Source organism: Myodes glareolus, chromosome 4 (genome assembly GCF_982192425.1).
Source record: "Myodes glareolus chromosome 4, mMyoGla1.1, whole genome shotgun sequence".
In the NCBI taxonomy this organism is placed as follows: Eukaryota; Metazoa; Chordata; class Mammalia; order Rodentia; family Cricetidae; genus Myodes; species Myodes glareolus.
The window spans coordinates 51,264,459-51,284,575 of NC_142029.1; the positions used below are offsets into that span (position 1 = coordinate 51,264,459).

Below are 20,117 nucleotides of genomic sequence, written 5' to 3' on the forward strand. Positions count from 1 at the left end.
TGAAGCATTTGGCCTGCAGATGAGCTGTTTCATCTTTCTATTTTGGAGACTGTTGATGCCTCCGAAGCTTTGGAATTGGATAATATATACTCTTATGGGGGTAGGTGGGTGGCAGCTCTTTGATTCATTGACATTAGAATTACATTTAGTGTTCACATTTTGAGATATTTGGAGATATCGAATATGCTGTCATAAATTCTGGAAAATTGCATTGTAAATTTAGGACACACATTAGTTTTCTTATGTAGCTCATTTATTTTGAATACCTTTATTGTTTGTGGTATTGACACATCTTCCTCAGTTAATTACTCCTCTCCCATCACAGTCAGCTCTCTAAAATTATACAGAGAAAACTTGTCTCCCCCCTTTAAAGGAAATGAGTTACCACAAACAGTGGTTTATTCTTTTTCCCCTCTTTCCCAAGCAGAACTTCTCAGTCCCTCTGCTGTTATTATATAGTAAGACTTCCAGATCTCTTCTGCTCTGATCAGACGTCACACACTCCACTCCTCTATGTAGCTTATCTGTGTCTTGTGATTTTTACCCCTGGGGTAGAGCTGACAGATGTTACCTGCCTTGTTAACATGGCTGTTTTCTTTGCTTGCTTTGGCATGAATTTTTTGAGCCTACATTCAAATTCGTCAGGTTTTGTGTTGTGTTTGTTTATGTTCATTTTAAAAATTTAACTCAGGTTTTACTTGCTTGAATTACAGCCCCCTTTAGCATGATCATTCTTTGGTGCCTGAGTTTTGTTTTCACATTATAAACTCCAGAAGGAATTTTTTGGATCTCTGTATATAGTTTTTGGCTACCATCCAATCCTTGCATAATTTTTTATTTCAATGTTTCTGGGAAGGAATTACTGTGGATGTGGGGGAGTGGATCCCCTTCATTTTTCTTCCAATGTTTATCAAATTGAGGTTGAGCTCTTTTAGCATTCAAGTCTGAGTAATTGAAGAGAAGCAGAAGCGTGAGCCTAGAGTATCAGATGTTGGTGAGATATTCTTACAAAGTAATTTGAAATGAAGTCTATCTTGTACAGATTAAATAAGTTATGTGACTTATGTTTTATGAATCTTTTTCTTAAGCATGTGAATATTGTTGCAACAAGGGCATAAATTTATCTAAACTTGTCACTGTGTGATGGCCAGGTTTTCTCATCTTAATTTCTGTGGTTAGTGGTTGTTATCATTGCTATAAAGTACATGGCCAATAATATTTTATATTGAAAATTCCATCTCATGTTAGGGTAGAGTTTTATAGATTTAATCTTGCAATCATTTTTGCTATAAAATACGTTAATTTTGATTTTAATTGCAATATAAATGACCTACTTGCATACTTGAAAATGTCTTTAAGCTTCCACAGGTTTGTGCAAGTTACTTTGTCTTTCAGTCACTATATGGCTACCTATAATAATAAATATAAAACAAATGGCTACATATATTATCTTAAGAAATGGTTTGTAAGGGAAACAGTATATCCAATACATGTACTGTTTATGCTCTGAATTCTAGTATGTGTTTGGTTTAGTTTGAAATAGGTCTATAGAAACATGTTATGGTTTGGAGTGTTTGGAGAAGAGCCCTTGTAATGGCCTCCGTGATGTCTATCACTGCTTGAAATTTCTGTCAGCTGCCTCTACTGGTCCCAGAAGAGTTGCTCTGGCAGAAAGAACTTCCTGCCTTCTGCTAGGATAGATTATCATTTGCTTTCTTGCAAATGGCTAGTGACGTCCACCCTGTCATCCACAGTGTGCACACTGCTGTGGCAGTCAGCTTATCCTGGTTCGTCTGTGCATTTCCCACACTTATACTTAGAAGGTTGTTGAGAAAGAGATGGGTGACAGGCGCCGCCTATTCCAACTACTAGCCCTTCTCTCTGTACACTCTTTATCTTTACATCTTGCAGCTGAGTGGATGCAGATGAAAACATGCTCTTGTCTCCCATTGTCCTTTTGAACTTACATTAGGAATTGCTCTTGAGGCCTTTTGTCCTGAAAAGTTTCACAATTTCACAAAATAAAAATTACTCCCTAGCCACCTACACTAATGCCTTTAGTTTGTTAGATTGTTTGTGTGGCTCAGTACTTAGTAACAACATGGTACTGTGAGACCTAGGAAAAGATGTTTTAAGATTTATTTTTTTCTATGTATGCTTTTCTGTGGATGTATGCCATGTGTGCAAGTGCTCACCGAGGCCAGAAAAGGGCCTTCTCAGCAGGTATGCTCTTAACCACTGGGTCATGTCTCCAGCCCCACCAAAAACCTTATTTTTTGTAACTTGTATCCCAAATTTACTATTAAACTGGTAGCTGCAGGATCCTAGGAAAGTCTTACTTTCTCTTTAGACTACCTTTTTTTTTCTTTCATTTATAAGAAATGACTTTGTTATTCTGTCCCTGAGATAGTAACTACACTGTTAGGCAATGAGTGTTAGTGGGTGACAAGGGCATGCTTGCCTTCTGCATGACTTTTGAGTCTGGCATCTATTTGCGGTCTTCTCTGAATTCGGAGTCTTGAAATGATGGACAGTCATATAACTAAGCAGTAGGCATTTTTGAGGGTATCAGTCCCTCCTCCACGTAGCTCTCGGGGATGCACCAGGAAGACTGAGGATTCAGCACTAGTTATCCTCACGGCTTTGAGTTTATCAGGATGTTACTAAGCAAATGCAGCTCTTGGAGATCTCTGGAGAGCCACATGTAGGTCCTCAAGTCTTCCTGGAGAAGTCAAACGAGACAGGGTTCCTAGCAGCCAGCATGAGTGAGATGTTGGTAACCTGCGTAGCACAGCCTGTGACATTCTCAAGCTCCTTACCACAATTACAAAACCCAGCAAAACAATCAGATGGTCAACAAAACCACAACATGGCAACTTAGGTACAGTGAGCAATGCTTCAGAATATGGTTTTCCCCTTGCAAATATTGTAGACAGTGCCTGGACTTCCACTTTCCAAACACCACCGAGGACCAGCCCTCCAAGCAGGCCTTTCTCAAGAGGGATAGCCCAGGCTTGCCATTCCTTCTCTGCACACACAACATTCCAAAGTTTGCTTCTGCTCTTTGAGCCTTTGCCAGATGAGACCACCTGAAATAGTGAGAATAGACGGACTGTACAGATTGACTCCAACATTCTCCTCCTTGCTCTGCAAATAGTTTGTTTGGTGACACTAGCTAAGTCACTTATCCTATTTAAATTCATTCTCCGTATCTGTGAATGCCAGATAATGCTGTGTTTCTAGAAAATGATTATGTACAAATATGCTTGTGATATATAAAATCATTTGTCCCTGAAACCACTTAATCAAATGCTTATACATGCAATATATTCATGTTTGAAAAATTTTTTGTACTCCATTATATGTGCAATTTTATGCATTAATTGAAAATAAATTTAAAATGTTTCTTAATCCACAGACTACTCAGTGCTGTAGAAAACCTGGTGGTCTAGTTAATGGTTGAGGACATCTTGACTTTTGGAATACCGTCTAGTTGGAAAGAATTTGAACATAAGTTTTCTGTTCTAATAAATTTGTAAGTGCAGTTTCTGGAGATTGTTGGAAGAGAGCAGGGAGTATGAAAACCGTATGTGCTCTTGACTGCTGAGTCATCTCTCCTGCCCTTATGTTGAGTTCTTGAATTGTGTGTTGAAAGTTTTTGAGTGGTTCACACCAGCACTTTGTTTTCCTTTCTCTAATATTAATTACTTAGGTTCGTTTCTCTTAATAGTGATGCTGAAATGCAGGTAAGAAGGCAGCTATCTGTGGGTGATAGTAAACACACCTGCCTTTACAGCAAGCAGCTGTGGTCATTGTGCATTGGCTATTAGCAAGAGCACAGGAGCAATAAGGGTCTTTATTTGTCATATGAATGATAGACAGTGTCACTTGTGAATTTTTTATTGGGCTCGCTAACGTTTTTATCTTCCTAATGGTCACACTGAATTATGATTCCTATTAAGATGATAAAATTCTTGTTATTAATTTATGCTAGTAATGGTAAATGTAACGATCTATTCAGTCAAATCTCTGAACTTGTAGCAGTTTTTGATTAATGTAGAAAAAATGGTTTAAAATCATAGAAAAAGAGTCCCTTATAAAGTATTCTCTTCGTCTTCCTAAGATCTGGTGCTCTGTTTTATGTGTTTTTATGTATGAGTATATTGTTTATATCTGTGTTCATGTGAAAGCATAGTCATAGCACAGCATTCCAGTATGGATGTCAGAGGAAAACCTTGGGGTGTTGCTCCTTACCCTTCTACTTTGTTTGAGTCTGGGTCTTGGACTAGAATGATGGCTCAGTAGTTAAGAGCACTGGCTGCTCTTACAGAGAATTTGGGTTCTATTTCCAGCACCCACACAGCAGCTTTCAACTGTCTGTAACTCCAATTTCAGGGGATCCTAAATATTCTTCTCTGTCCTTTGCAGGTAGCAGGCACACCTGTGGTAGATATACACACGTGCAGCAGAGCGCCCATACACAGAAAGCAAATAAAATAGATCTTTAACACAAAGACTGAATGCCACTGCATATGGCCTGCTGGCCGAGAACTTCTGCAGATTCTCCTGTCTGTGCCTTGTGTCCCCCCTGTAGAGTATGCTGGCATTACAGACCCTTATACTGCTGCTGCACCCAGCTTCCTTGGATTCTAGAGAGCCAGCTCAGGAGGTCACACTTACCCATCTCTCCAACCCTGGAAAATTTTGTTCTCTAAAAATAATAATTTAAAGATACATTTACAATACCTTTATTCAGTATCTTAGTTACTGTTCTGTTGTCGTGAAGAATCATGGTGAAGGCTAATCTTCAAAAGAAAGCATTTAATTAGGGACTCACTCACAGTCTCACAGTTTTAGATAGTCCATGATCATCATGGTGGGAAGCAGAAAGGCAGAAAGGCATGGAGCTGGAGCAATGGCTGAGAGCTTTGCAGCCTGGTATTCAGGCACAAGGGAGTGATGACGGGGCTGCGATGGGGCGGGGTGGGGGGCAGACAGACTGACAGAGGCAGAGAGACAGAGAGACAAAGGCAGATGTTGGACTTGGAATGGGCTTTTGAAACTTCAAAGCCCACCTCAGTAACACCTCCTCCATCAAGGCTATAGATCCCAATCTTTCCCCAACTGTCCCCTGCCTGCTGACTAAGCATTCAAATATACATGAACCTATAGTGGCTTCTCATTCAGGCTGCCATACTCAGATCCGCATGCCATTAATTACTAGATAGCTTTATTTTTATTTGCAACATTTATTTATTAAGCCAAAAATTTTGTAAGATACACTTCTTTTTTAACAGAAATCTAAAAGTGCATTGTCTTGATGAAAATGTTTTTCGTTTTGTTTTGAATGATGAGTTTATTTTACCTATATTATATTGATTTTCTGTATTAAGTTATTTTTAGAACTTGAGATGCAGAATTACCTTAGTTTATTAACTGATTCCTATGTTTCATAAATCCTATGACTAAAGATTGTGTATGATTTAGAGGTCATGCAGGACCTTTTCAGTTTTCTTGTATCTCTAGGCAATGGAAAATTAAGAGAGATAACTTGATATTTATAATGTTGAGATGTTAGTTTGACTGTTTTAGTCCATGACTGCTCATAATTCTGGAAACAGAAATGCTCCTACTCTTCAGTAGTTGCTGGAAAGGATGAGTCTTTTATGAATTTTCCAACATCCTTTTGCATGATAAATATTGTCCATCTGTCTACAATAACTTTTATAGATATTTGTCAATAAATCCTTAGTCTGTCTGCCTCTATTAAGAAGAGATACTAGACTGAATGAAAGGAAAAGCCACTATAAAAAGCCACTAAAAGATGCATATTTTCTGATGACATTGTTAGCATTGCTAATTTTTGTTCCAATTATTGTTTAATAAACTAAGCAACACATAAGTGATACAAATGTGATGTCTTTTAAGATTTCTAGTTCAAGATTTTATGAGTAGGAGAAGTAAGACTTTTTCTGAAATCTGCTTTCAATTTGTTATGTTTATTTTAGAGGCTAAGAAGTAAACTTGCAGTTAGGCCAATGATTGCTGCTGCTGAGTAGATAGAGCCCGTTAGGAGGTCAGGTCATAATATGCCTCAAATCTGGCATGGTTTACAGGTAAAGCTGGCTGATGAAGTGATAGCCACAAAAGTTTAACCCTTACGGATAAAATAGGCATTTTATGAAAGCTTTTCTCTTATGTTTGAAATCTCACTTCAGAAGCCGTTTTCGCTGAGCCACTAATGAACTTTATTTGCTATTAAAATAATTTCTTACTACATGGCTTCCTTATTGGATAACTCACCTGAAATGCCTTTATTTCGGTAATTCTTTGTTTAGTCTTACCTAAATTAACTAATCAAAAGCATCCCCATAAAATGATAAAGTTTGTAATCACTATAGTGTAGCATGGAGTGGTGATAGCATTTAATTTCTTGTTGAATCTTCCTTTTTTATTTTTTGCAGATAAACTACTAGTCATAACTGTAGCAACAAAAGAAAATGATGGATTCCACCGATTTATGAATTCAGCCAAGTATTTCAATTATACTGTGAAGGTATGATTTATCTTTCAATATTGGGACTTGCTAGAAGGTTTCTTCATTTCAGTTTGAAAACAAGAATAGGAGAAAATGAGAAATGCTTTCAGATTCCACTTCTGTGGACTAGAGTCAGCTTTTGAAATGTGTGGTATGGTGTATTAGTCGTGGGTGGCACTGAAGAAGTATGACCTGCTTATGTATTAATTTTCTTTATAATATATATAATATAAATTTATAATATAAATAGCATTGTACTTTTTTTATAAATAAATAGTTGGTTACTATCCAACTTTCTTTTGACATTTTTATGCTATTGTTACCATTGGCATTTTCCTCAGGATGAATTTTTTATTTTATTCATAGGTTCTTGGTCAAGGGCAAGAGTGGAGAGGTGGCGATGGGATTAATAGTATTGGAGGGGGCCAGAAGGTGAGATTAATGAAAGAAGCCATGGCACAGTATGCCAGTCAGGAGGATCTGGTTATCTTGTTTACTGAATGGTAAGAGAATTATCCTATGGGGTTTTCAATCTGTATTGTATTACTTTGAAAGATGAAATTTGTAACTGAAGTTTAAATGTTGAATTATTTTACTGACAAAGAATCATTATTGTAATAAGTATATTTTTTCTCAGTTAAAAATTCTCTAAAAAGCAACCTCTGTTTCTAAGCTTCAACTTAAAAGTAAGATTGTTTTATGCTCAATTTTTTTCATTAACAGGAACTTTTTTCTATGTAAAATAAATTTATTATGCATGAAAAATCACAAGCTGGGCCAATCTTATATAAAAGGCAGTGAGTTATAATAAGAACTAATGAGAAAAAAGGCGTAGTTTAACGTTTTTGTAAAATTCATTTTAATCTTGAGTTAAAAGTGTGATAGAGAGCATACTTAAGTATACAATTGAGGGAGGCAACAAAATGGATTCTGTTTAACTGTGAACAGAAGTATCTTGTAAAATTAAAAATACAAGATAGATAAGAGACCCTGTACTGTCAAAAACAAAGAACCTTTCAGGCATTAATTTCTTTGCATTTATTTACTTTTGATCTTGAACTGAAATCCAAAGGAATACACATCCTAAGCATGCATTTTGCCATTGAGCCATCCCACAGTCCCCAAATGCCATTTGAATAGTGCCATATTGTCCTAATTAGTTTGAAATACCTATACTCTTTCCTGAACTTCTTATGTATCTTAAAAACACTAAGTTGTGCCATTTACGTAACCTCTTTGTGTCTTCCTATTGTTACAGTGTTGGTACTGATCATTCATTTTAAGTCCTGTTGACTTTACCTATAGGTATAGGAAAGTCATCTTAAGTCTTTTCTTTTTCAGTAAATATTATTTACAGATAAAAATAAAGGTGGTGGTTCGCTAGAAAAACTATATGTGAGGATGGCATAAGCTTTGTAGAAATAATGACATTCCAGTGCCACACTTAAAACTTCCATGCTTAGATTTTGATGTCTTCCAAGCAGGAGCTTTGCTTTCTTGTTTGTACCTTTTATCGTAAGATGAATTGTGATATGGGAGGTATGTTATGGCTTGTGCCCTGTGAAGTTTTCTATATCATCTAGTATTGTCATATGTGTGTGTATACATATATACACATTATAGAATATCTAGATTAAATGCTGAACACATATTTCTTGTACTCACATCACCAAGCTTGAACCTGACCAGAAGCAAATTTGTATTTTGATTTGCAGTAGATACTCTGTAAATAAGCAACCTCATTGAAAGTAATTGATTTTTACGTTCCTGAGCCCCTGAATTTGAGGAACCTGGTTTTCCCTATGCTTCCCTTCCCAGCCTCCTTTCTTCCCTACTCATAAGATTTAGTCTTAGAAAGTTGGCAGTATGGGAGTCATTTGTTCCTGACAGACAGAAGGGGGGCGTTATGAGACATCTGTGTCCTGGGACAGGTCAGTGTGGTTCAGTTCCATTGTGTTTTCTACTCAGCTTGGTAGAAAAGACAAGAGTAAGGAAGGTGCGGTGTCTCTAGGTACAGTCAGGGTCAGTCATGTGTCAGCGGACTGGCTAGATATTCCTGAGAGCAAAGCTTTAAAAGCAATACCTGTAGTTAAGGTTTATTTGATGATGCCTCCTCCCTGGCAGTAGTGACAGCTTAAGTGTGCAAACACGAAGGGCTTGTTATTAGTGATGGTCAGGTTTCATTTTATTAGTAAGAAGGAATCGAAACACACCACTGTGGATCCTTGTTTCTGTACTGTCTTAACTCTTTATTTTTTCCAAGAAAGACTGAAATTGTTAGCTGTCTCTTTAAATTTAGTTCACTGTGGTCAGTTCATTGGTGCAAATGTGCTAAAAGAAGTTAAATAGGAAATGGGTGTGTTTTCGGTTTTCACACTGTCTGTGTGTTCTTTTTGATATTCACTGGCTTTAGTGAGGTAGTCATGGACTCACAGAAGAACATGATCCCCAGAGGCTTTGTCAGCGTGTGATTGCAGATGTTTGCTATGTACGATAGCTGTGACTGGTGTGTGTGTGTGTGTGTGTGTGTGTGTGTGTGTGTCTGTGTGTGTGTGTGTGTGTCTGTGTGTGTGTCTGTGTGTGTGTGTGTGTCTGTGTGTGTGTGTGTGTCTGTGTGTGTGTGTGTGTCTGTGTGTGTGTGTGTGTCTGTGTGTGTGTGACTGTGTGTGTGTGTGTGTGTGTGTGTCTGTGTCTGTGTCTTTATCTTTTGTGCTGCAGGTACTTAAGGTTTCATAGTGTTGTATTGGGGTCTGTCTCTGGAAATACCAAGATGTCTCTGAGGGTGGAGACCTAAGACAATAGTTTTCAGGTGTGGGCCTGCATCTGTTTCATTTTGTTAGTTTTTATTTCAGCCGATAACTTACAGTTAATGGTTGCAATGACTGTAATTTCTGTTTAATTCTATGCATGTGGTGGATTAGGGAGGAATGTGTAAGTTACAGGAGACTTCTGTGGCTTTTCTCCTAGGCTACCCAGTAGCCTTTACTTCCTGTTTAGATACGATGTAATTCATTTATTGGTTGAGTCACTTAGTTGTTTATCTTCAAGCTCCTATGGGTCTGTACAGATGATAAAGTCCTGAGTTCAGCTTATAAAGGAGAAGATGAAGACTGGTTTAAGGGAGGCTTTTTTAACGAGGTTCATAGAATAGAATGGATGTTTGGGTGGGTAAGGACAAGGAAAGGATAGTGAGAGATAACTGGAAATAAATGATATTTTCCTGTCATGTTGGTATCTGGAGGAGCTGACGTTGGAAATGGGCCTTGGACCTAGGTAGAAAATACATGTTAAGTAGATGCTCATTATGTAGATACACTTTAATCCACATGCAAGAACTGAGATTAAGTTCCGAATAGGATAGTACGTGGAGATTATTTGTGTGTGCCTGATCCACGTGGATTTTATTTTATAAGATAGGGATCCATGAATGGGTCTTTTGTGACCAATTATTGTTCTGTAACTCAGAGACCTTGCTTAGCTCATTTGTGACTGCTTTTGTATCAGCCTGGCAGAAATAAAATTTTTATAGAGTCTATATGGCCTTCAGAGTCCAAACTGTCTTCTGCAGGCCACTGTAAATATTTGGTGACTCATATTTTAGGCCATAGCAATTGACTCTGGGGATTGGTGACTTCAAGAGAGTGTTAGACTACTTGAACAAGGAGTGCGTATGACAGGGATGACAGAGCTCAGGGAAGGTGCATGTGTAGCCTGTGGGGTCTGTAAATCAATCTGGGTCACTGTCCTCAGGGAGAGGAACTGGATAGTAGAGGTAAGACAGAATCAGTAGGACACGGCAAAACAATTCTGATGGAAGCTGCCATGAAAAGAGGCAAGTTCAGGATGGATGACGGAATTCCACCCAGTCTGGGTAACTGTGCTTGAAGGTACCACAGAAATAATACAGAAGCACAAACACTCATAAAAGTCTCAACGACCTGTTGGAGATAGAACTGTGACATGCCTGGGTTCAATATTATGGGTTTTGCAGGACTTGGGGCTATTTACCACGCTTAAATGTGGAAAGTTTTATTTTATTCTTCATATTTAAATGGACTGAGTGCCTGTGAGAATTATTTTATGACCTCTGTGCATTCGTTTTTTGAAAAAAAATATTTTTTTTACATTTTTGTGGTTCAAATAATTTTAAGTAGAAAAACTTTCTTTGAGAAGTTTTAAATAGGCACAAAGACATTTTCTGAGGAATTTAAACAGACACCTGCTAGAATGAAATGGGGAATTTTTCACCATCCTTACCTTTTTAGCTACGTGTGGTGGCACCTGCCGGCACTGCCAGTACTTGGGAGGTGAAGGCAGAGGGACCTTGAGTTCAGGGCCAACCTGGGCTTCCTAGTGTGTTCTTGCCTTGCCTCGGCTACATAAGACCCTTTCTCGGAGAAAGAAGTATTTTACATTTTTAGTCAAAGTAATATTCTTAACTGTATGAAAATAATTTTTTTCATGGACCTTTAAAGAATTGTATTTTAAAAGTAATGTTTATAAAGTGCTAACTTATCAAATTAAACCTCATACTCCTTGTGTAAGCTATTGACCTCATTAATAGTCTGAAATACAGTTCTATCTTAGTTCTTCACTAGAGTTTCAAAGATAAAAAACATTTGCTTCCCAAACGGTAACTTTTGGGGGGCAGTACTGGGGATGATACCCAGACTTCCCTCACTGGAGGCCAGTGGTGAACCTGGAGTTAAACTTCCAACCTCATTGAGTATATGGTGCTGCTTTCACATTTTCTAAGGTTAGATTAGAAATCGTGGTTCTTTGACCTACCAAGCTACATTTCTTTACTGTTTTCAGAAACTGTGTTGGCCTCCTGGGGCTCACTGTATACCTGACTCAGAGTTTGAATTTTGGCGTCATCTTATTTTTTCTCTCTAACACACACACACACACACACACACACACACACACACACACAAAACAACAACTAGTGCTTTGGAGTAAAACAAGTATGTTAAAGGTAGGAGTGATGAATCCCAGCCCCAGGGAGGCAGAAGCAGGCAAATCTCTGTGAGTTTGAGGCCAGTCTGGTCTACAAGAGCTAACTTCCAGGACAGGCTTCGAAGCTACACATACAAACCCTGTCTCAAAAAACAAAACAAAACAATCACATATCTTTAAAGTTTATTTTAAGCTCATACACACACACACACACACACACACACACACACACACACACACGCACGCATGCACACTCATTCTTGCTCTGACTTTTCTAAGCAATTCCTCCTCCAGTTAATGACCAGCAACTGTCATGTTTGCTTACAAGTGTACAGTGTGGTAGGAGCTGGTAATCAGCAACATTTCTAGTCTCTTACCCTGATTTATGACTAAGGAATTAAACATGGTTAAACAACTGGCTTGGTGCTCTGATAGCTGACAGCAAAGCTTGGATCAGACTTCAACCACATGCTATGATAGACCTTTTGACTATGCTCTTAGTACTGCTAGCAACATTGATTGTGAAAAGACAAAAACTTATTCTACTATGTACCTTATGTCTGTAATCTTTCTGTGTCAGTCTGCCCATCTGGATTTTCATGAGCAGAAACTTAATTTTGGCATGCAGTAATTCATAGTAGAAATAAAAGTAACTGATAAAATTTAAATTTTCTAGAACAATCACAAGTAAGAAATTACCTGTTGTCAACATTGCTTTTAGCTATTATTGTTAAAAAAGGGGAGATGTCAAGAGTCATGAATTGTATGAGTAATTTTAGCCCTTGGGGTCGAGTTAAGAGGATTTCAAGTTTGGGGCATTCTGGGATATATAATGAGACTCGTCTCAAAATAAATTAGTAGATGTCAATTTTGTTGAACAGAATTACAGAATTTAGTTGTGCAGTTTTCCTCATCTTTGAGTCCGCTGGTCTACATTGTAAAGCATGTGCTTTCCCTAGTAAGCACCCAGTGCAGAGGAATGAGCAGAGCAGTGCTGACAGTGTCCTTTTTAAAGGACAGGACCTGCTGGTGATGCGTCCTAGTTCTGTCACACTGCTGGACAGAGTGAGTCATGTGGCGTGTCTTCCTTCGCAGTACTTTCTACTAGGGATTGCCATAGTTCAGCTTACATAAACGGTGCCACTATTAAAGGGACAGGTATTGTATCTGCTGAGAGCCTAATGGAGAACAGAACTTACAGTATTTTTGCTAAAAGTTACCTCAAATATTTTTTGGCTTTAAAAAATGTCATAGAGATAAGCAACAATGTGTTATATTTGGATAAAAATATAAGTACATTGAACTATAAATTACTAAGTCTTACATGTGCATATCCAGTAAATAGAGCTGCAGAGCATAGATGGAGTAGCTGTGTCTTCCTGACTGGTCCTCATAGTGCATCTGCAGTCGTAGCTACTAAGGAGTACTTGCAGATCTCAAGTTTATGAGCTTGTCCCTTCGCTTTGGCTACCTAGGATAACATTATCTTAGTGTCCTGCAGGCATTTGGCTTTCAGGTACACTGATGTAAAAACAAATACAGATAAATTTGACGTTGTAATAAGCTGGGACTTTCTTCGGAGAGTTTATGTTTCTCATAATGGTTTTCGCAGTTAATTTTCTGTTGGGTTGTGATTCAGTGAATTACCTTGAAACAAATAAAGTCCAGGAAAAAACCTGGTAAAATATTAGACTTTAAATTATTTTATTAATTTTAACCTGATTCAAATTTATAGAGCTTTAAAAAGATGAATTGTCTGATGAAGAGTCCATATTACATAGTATATGCTGATGACAGTGTGAGATATTTATCTAAACCAGTTTTCAGAGATAATGGTGGCTTGGTATACATGTCACTGAAATATTTGACTCTTAAGATGGAAACTTTTATAAGTGTTTATGTCTGTGCCTACAATTTATATGAATCGTAATACTTGCACACTGACTTACAATTTTTATTTTGGAGATAAATTATTATGTATTTTAATGAAAAATATCACATATTTGCATTTAATTTGTCACTATAGAGTAAAACCAAAATATGATGTAGTTTATATGATGTGAGGTGGGAGGAGGTTGTCTGACTTGTTTTCTAAACAGATGAGTTAATCCTGTGTGGATTCTAAATTCTCATTTTTTAGGAATATTTAAATTCTGAACCATACATTCTAAAATTTGTTTTTTTTTGTTTTTTTTTTTTGGAAACAGTTTTGATGTTATATTTGCTGGTGGGCCTGATGAAGTCCTGAAAAAGTTTCAAAAGACAAATCACAAAATTGTCTTTGCAGCCGACGGGATTCTGTGGCCAGATAAGCGGCTGGCAGACAAGTACCCTATAGTGCACATTGGAAAGCGTTACCTGAACTCGGGAGGTATGAGCGATGCTGCTGTTGATTGGGAGGCATCCAGTCTCACAGCCGTGATTGTGCTATGATGTGCTCTGAAAGCTGTGTGCATCCCCATGCCATATCCATGTGTGTAGGCCATGGGGATGTCTGGATTTCCATGGTGCTCGTGAGAATTCACGTCTTCTGATTGCCATTTATTGAGAGGTTTGGGGTCAAGGACATTAAGTTTAGTGCACATCATTAAAAACAGCCACTTGTTAATGTGATCTGCTTTAAAATATGTTGTATTGAATTGCTTATTTTGGCTTTGTAGCCAACATTTTAAATAGTGTCTGAGTGTATAGAAATGTTGAATTCTCTAGTGAGTCACCGCAGATTAATTAACAATGATCACACACACGCCTTAATGATAAATGAAAATTTGACTTTGGGCATATTGTGGCTACAGAATTTGTTTTTCTTGAACTGAGGTTAATATAAACACATTAGGATGGAGGACACGTGTTTTGTGTAAGAATGACCTGTGAAAACCATTTCAAATGAGCGAGTTGATTTAGTGTATAAAACCAAAATTAAAAGAAAAAGTTGCAGATAGAAAACCAAGCATCAAGTTAGGCATTTACAATATGCAGCAGTATCCTGGCTGGGAGTGCAAACAAGAGACACCGTTGTCAAATCAAGACTCACAGCATCCTGCAGAAATGCACTGGGGAAGAAGCAGCAGTACAGGGTTGCTGAGAATCTCTCCCTCAGTGAGTTTCTGCTTTCCTGTTGCATTATGGGATGAACAATGGTAACCAGTGTTGGTTCAAGCTGAGTCATCCTGGCCCAGGACATAGTTTTGGATACACGTGATGAAAACATGCTTGAATCTGATACAAGAGAGGGCTCTTAGCAGTTCAGCAAGCTTAAATAAGACATGCTAGTTTACCAGTATAGTGTATATTATATGGCAGAGATATAAGTTAGGTCCAGTTGCAAGCCGTGTTGGGAAGTGGGTGTTTGGAGCAGTCTTTGATCCACAGTGGATCTTGTTCAGACAGCTCCATAAGTACTGTTTGAGGTAAGCATGTGTGGGCGGCAGACATAGCTTAGTCATCTATGGTGACAAGCTTGTCACTTCTCAGCAGCGACTCAAGCTCAGCCTTTCCATCTCTGCCATTTTACCAATCCGCCCCACAGTCATAATTTAGAACCTCTCAGTCTGTATGAATCATGGACCTCTGAGACCCCAAGTTTTAGTCTGTACTTTTAGCTCCCCTTTCTGCCATCCCAACACATATTGTCTGTGCCTTTGGGACCTCTCGACCCTGGAATATCTTACCAGACTGTTTGCCAACTCCGAGGGGCATTGTTGTACTCAAGTTAATATTTAGGATTGGCTGTGTTAGTCTGCTGACCTCACTGCCTTCCTATGAGCTGCCTGCTCACTCTTTCCCCTGCTGTTTCTCTGCCCTGACCACTGAGCTATCAAGCCCTCAGTCACAATAAATAACTCATTTTGCAGTTTAGCCCTCATTAGAGGTTTTAAAATGTAAATCTTAAAGATGATGTATAGCCTCGGATTAAGATATTTTTCATTCAATTATTTTTTCCTGGAAATTGCATACACATGATATCCTATTGTAGACATTCTTCTGGATAGCAAGCAGTATAGCCACTGGAGGGAATTTCTGAGGGACTGTTAGTGCTGTGGAGATGGCAGCCATTAGCAGGTAAGTGCTGCTGTCACACCTAACACAGGGCAAGTCCTCACGATAAAGCCCCAAGCTTCTATCTCCACGGATTATTAGGGAGAGGACAGCAACAAGAGCGTGCGCAGTCAGAGTGTGTGACTTTACAGACAGCTTGTGAGAGACATTTAAAGAGCATGAGTTGTGACTTAGTAAAAATCTACCATTTAGTTTTAAGACATGCTAATCGAAAAAATAATAAATTATGAATGCATCTGAATGTAATTTTATTTCACTTATTTAGAGGTATTTGGCCTTAGAAGAAGGGTAAGGAAGCCATTTTTTATAAGACAATAATATAAGTCAATGAAAAAGACACATCAATTTTTCTATTATTGAAAATTATTCATAGTAATTAAAAATACATTGTCAGGCTCGAGAGATGGTCTGTGGCTGAATGCTTACTGCTTGTCCAGTTCCTGGCATCCCCATCACATTGGTGAGCTCACAAGTCTTGTAACTCTAAGTCAAGGGGACTTAACATTGTCTTCTGACGTCTGTGAGCACCTGCACACTCATGGCCCACGTATAAACAAGCAGGCAAAATAAAATAAACTTTTCTTAAAACTGTGGTCTGTGTGTGGTGAGTGTTGTCTGTCAGTGAAGCAGAGCAGCTGATTGCATGGCTGAAACTCGGGAAGACCTAGAAAATGACCCCGTTGTCTCTGTCTTTATAGATATGTGCTATTGGCAGATTCATCAGAGAGGCTCGAAGGCCAAGGGGAAGACTTCAATTTTAGATTTCCTTTTTCTAGACAATGACATGTAAAATCTAGCCAGAAAAATGATCTACCAGGCACAGTAAGACTGGTTTCAAGTAATGGAAAACATTCCCAAAATTCCCTGGATAGAAAATTTCTTCAGGATTTTTGTAGTTGATGACAACCCACATTCTTTGCCTACACTGGAATCTTGGCACAGTGGGAGACATTTCCTTCATTGAGAAGCACTGGTTCCTTTTCAGTGTGTTAAAGAAGGGCCATTCACAAGGTCTAGAGGAATTCCATCTCACCCTGCTCTGTCCCCAGTTAGCCTTACCTTAGTAACCTTGCAAAGTAAGTTCTTATTTATCAGTTAACTTCAGGAATGCATATATTTAAAAGCATCTTTGATTAGCTTTTTTGTATTATAATTAGTATTGTCTCTCCATTATAGCATATTTACATAAACATTGGACCTCATGACTTTCCAGCTTTGTCAGCTGTTGGAATGAACTTATGATGGCATATGCATGGGTCTTTGAATTCTGAGCTGTCTGCTGTTCATGTGTTGCAGGCTTCATGGGCTACGCTCCATACATCAGCCGTCTGGTCCAGCAGTGGAATCTACAGGACAACGACGATGATCAGCTCTTCTACACAAAAATTTACATCGACCCAGTGAAGAGGGTGAGGGAGAGCTTGCAGCTCCTCTTTTTGCTGCTTTGCTTGCTTTGATTTTTATATTTTCCTCAGTGAGGGGTCAGAAACAAAAAGATTTTGGGAAACTGAATTGTAAATTATTTTTGTTGGTATCACAGTTGAAACCCTCCACATCCGTGGAATAAGCAGGGAGTACGTGACCTCGGTCTCTCTCCTTTGGATATGAGAAGCCTCTGATTGTCTTTGTCTCTCTCAGTGGCTGAGTCAAAAATCTTGTCCAACTTAGGTTCATTAAAGAGGAAAAAATAGGTTTAAGACCCTGTTATTTGATGTGGAAACAGATCAAACGACTAGAAAATTCAGGGCTAACCTCTACTACTGCAGCCTCAGCTGCTGTATACTCACTGCCAGGTCTCTTGATATCAGAATGAGAAAAATAAGTAAAGTTCCTGAGCCTGGAGACCAAAACCAGTTCCAGACAATGATGTCTGTGTAGAACAGACATCTATCATTAAGACACAATGATCTAGCAATAATACTTTTAAAAGTCTACCATGGTGCCTGCCAATACTTCGTTTGATACTTTGAGGTGGTATATGGATAAGCCCACTGTCACACTGGAATGAACATCTCTGTAAGACTTATTGGAGTTTGAGGGTGCCTCACCATTGTCCAGGTGACTGGTATTGCAGATACAGCATGGGACATGGTCCTGTGTAGACAGATCTCATTGGGTTTTATAGCTGGCTGGAGGACTAAGAATGTTTGCAAAGGGACTGAGCAGGTGGCTAAGTGGGTAAAACATTTCCCTTGTCAGCTTGACAGCCAAGTTGAGATTCTCAGTACTGCATACATGCCAAAACAGGCTCACCTGTAGTCTCAGTTCTGAGAAACAGCTGGAGGTCCCTAGACAGCTGGCTAGCTGGATTAGCTGAGTTGATGAGCTCTAGATTCCAGTGAGAGACCTTGTCTCCACATTAGGTAGAAAGATACTCAATATCTACTTCTGGCTTCTAAATACATTTAGACTCACACTCAGGCAAACACACACACACGTACTCATGTACACACTGGCTAAAAAAGGAGGAACAGAAAAAAGTGCTTTAGAGTGTAAATTATGGAATGAATAAATCATGTAATTCCAGAGATTATGACCTGAGATTCTAGGGGCCAGAGACAGAGCCTCATTTCCTAATAAAAATATTATAATTATCACAAATAGAATAGCTAAACATAGTTGTGGGCTAAATAAGGAATATATTTATGTGTTTATTTTTTCCCTTTGAGATAGTGTTGGCTGCAACAATGTGCTGCTTTCCAGCAACGTAGCTCTTCTCTGTTCCACACTATGTGTAGAGTGTGTATTTTCAGTGTCTCTGTGACCGCATGGCTGTCGGAGCCCCGGTCATGACAGTCAGACAGATAAAATGCAGGTTGGTTGAAAAAACAACAAAGTGCCATTTAAATTCGTGAGGTCTCCTTAGCTAGCCTTTCAGGAAGAGTCAGGAAGTGCACGTCCTTCTGTGACAACATGTTGTGTAACTTCACATAACACGTAAGTGCGATTTCATGCTTTTCCCAATACATAGGCCATACGGAAAATCTGGGGACTGTTAAAACAAGTCTGCCACTAACTTTATAGAGAGAGTTCATAAGATTGATTTAATCTTTAATTCAGAGAAAAAAAAGGAAATTGTAATCTGAAAAAAAATATTTTAAATAATGTGAAGCTACATTTTGTTCATATTCTGTGAATTTGTGATGTTTCTTGCATTGTGACTTCTGCACCCTGTCAGCAGGGAAGCAAGGCCTGTCAGTGTGTGCATGTACCTACCGTGCTGTCTGTCTTAGACATCTGAATATTTTCATTAATACAGGTATTTTAAGCTGAAAATTTTCCCAGATATGCATACATCAGTTTGACTGTGTTGTTGGCTGTTTTTGTTATAATTGTCAATGTCACCTATTTCCTTTTTTAGGAAGCATTTAACATCACATTGGATCACAAATGCAAAATTTTCCAGGCCTTGAATGGAGCTACAGGTATAGATACACACACTGTCTTTTCATAGTTGTGAATGCCTGTATTCAGCGTTCTCTTCTGCAGTAGACCATTTGGATCTATGACCAAGGTGCCAGCCTTGAAATTGTTAAAAAAAAAATCAAGCACTGAACTTAATTTGAATTTTCATATAGTTCAGAAAATTCCATTCCTAATATGCTTCTGCAGAGTGTGTGTATGCATCCAAACACTTATGGCTATCTGCATTGAGTGTGTACACATTTGTGAGAACACTTATAGTGTGTGTATAAACCTGCACACGAGTATACTGTGTGCTCATACCTGCACATTTATGAATACACTCTTACAGACTATGCTCATTCTGAATGAACTTATGAGTACATACAAAGAACATGTACACAGTGATATACTTGTGAGTATATGTACAAAATATGTGTACACACATAAACTTACATGACTATACTCAGAACATGTGTTCACACTGATAGATAAGGGAGTACACTCTAACAGAGTATGCACACATACCTAACTATGTGTTAGTACACTCCCATAGTGTATGCACATAACAACCTGCACATTTATGAATATATACACAATGTGTGCACACACCTGCATCTGTGAGTATACTCAAAAAACATGTGTGCACACCAGTTTATATGTGAATACACTCTCACAGAGCATAGAGTCATACATGTACACTTGCAAATACACAAACAAGCATGTTTGCATACTTGTGAGTGCATTTACAGAGTGTGTATGCACATTTGTGAGTATATATGCAGAGCATTGCACAAACCTGCACATGCATGTGCTTATATCATGTATATATACATGCACATTTTTAAGTGCTGCCTCAAGAACATGTGAATAAACCTGGATAATTATGAATAAACATACAATGTGTGCACACAACTGCACACTTTGATTACTCAAACAGAACTTGTGCACACAGTTACATATTTGTGAGTACACACACAGAGAACATGTCTACACCAGCATATGTGGGTACATCTGCACAGAAATTGCCCATGAACGTACTTGTGAGTATTCTTAATGTTCTAATTTATGTACTAATATTCAAAATATTTTTATTTATTAATGCATATTATTTAAAAAGTTAAGAATATGTTATAGTTCTATACAGTTCATGGTGCTG

General features: G+C 38.3%; 1 protein-coding gene across 2 annotated transcripts in view; it reads left to right on the forward strand.

Annotated features, from left to right (window-relative positions):
* Plod2 (procollagen-lysine,2-oxoglutarate 5-dioxygenase 2) overlaps positions 1-20,117 on the forward strand; it is a 66,950-nt gene that overhangs the window by 23,636 nt on the left and 23,197 nt on the right. For both annotated transcript variants that reach the window (XM_048452506.3, XM_048452507.3), the window contains exons 2-6: positions 6,465-6,556; positions 6,905-7,041; positions 13,705-13,868; positions 16,853-16,965; positions 18,918-18,981. In XM_048452506.3, coding sequence (XP_048308463.1) covers positions 6,465-6,556; positions 6,905-7,041; positions 13,705-13,868; positions 16,853-16,965; positions 18,918-18,981 — 570 coding nt within the window. The remainder of the gene's footprint in view (positions 1-6,464; positions 6,557-6,904; positions 7,042-13,704; positions 13,869-16,852; positions 16,966-18,917; positions 18,982-20,117) is intronic.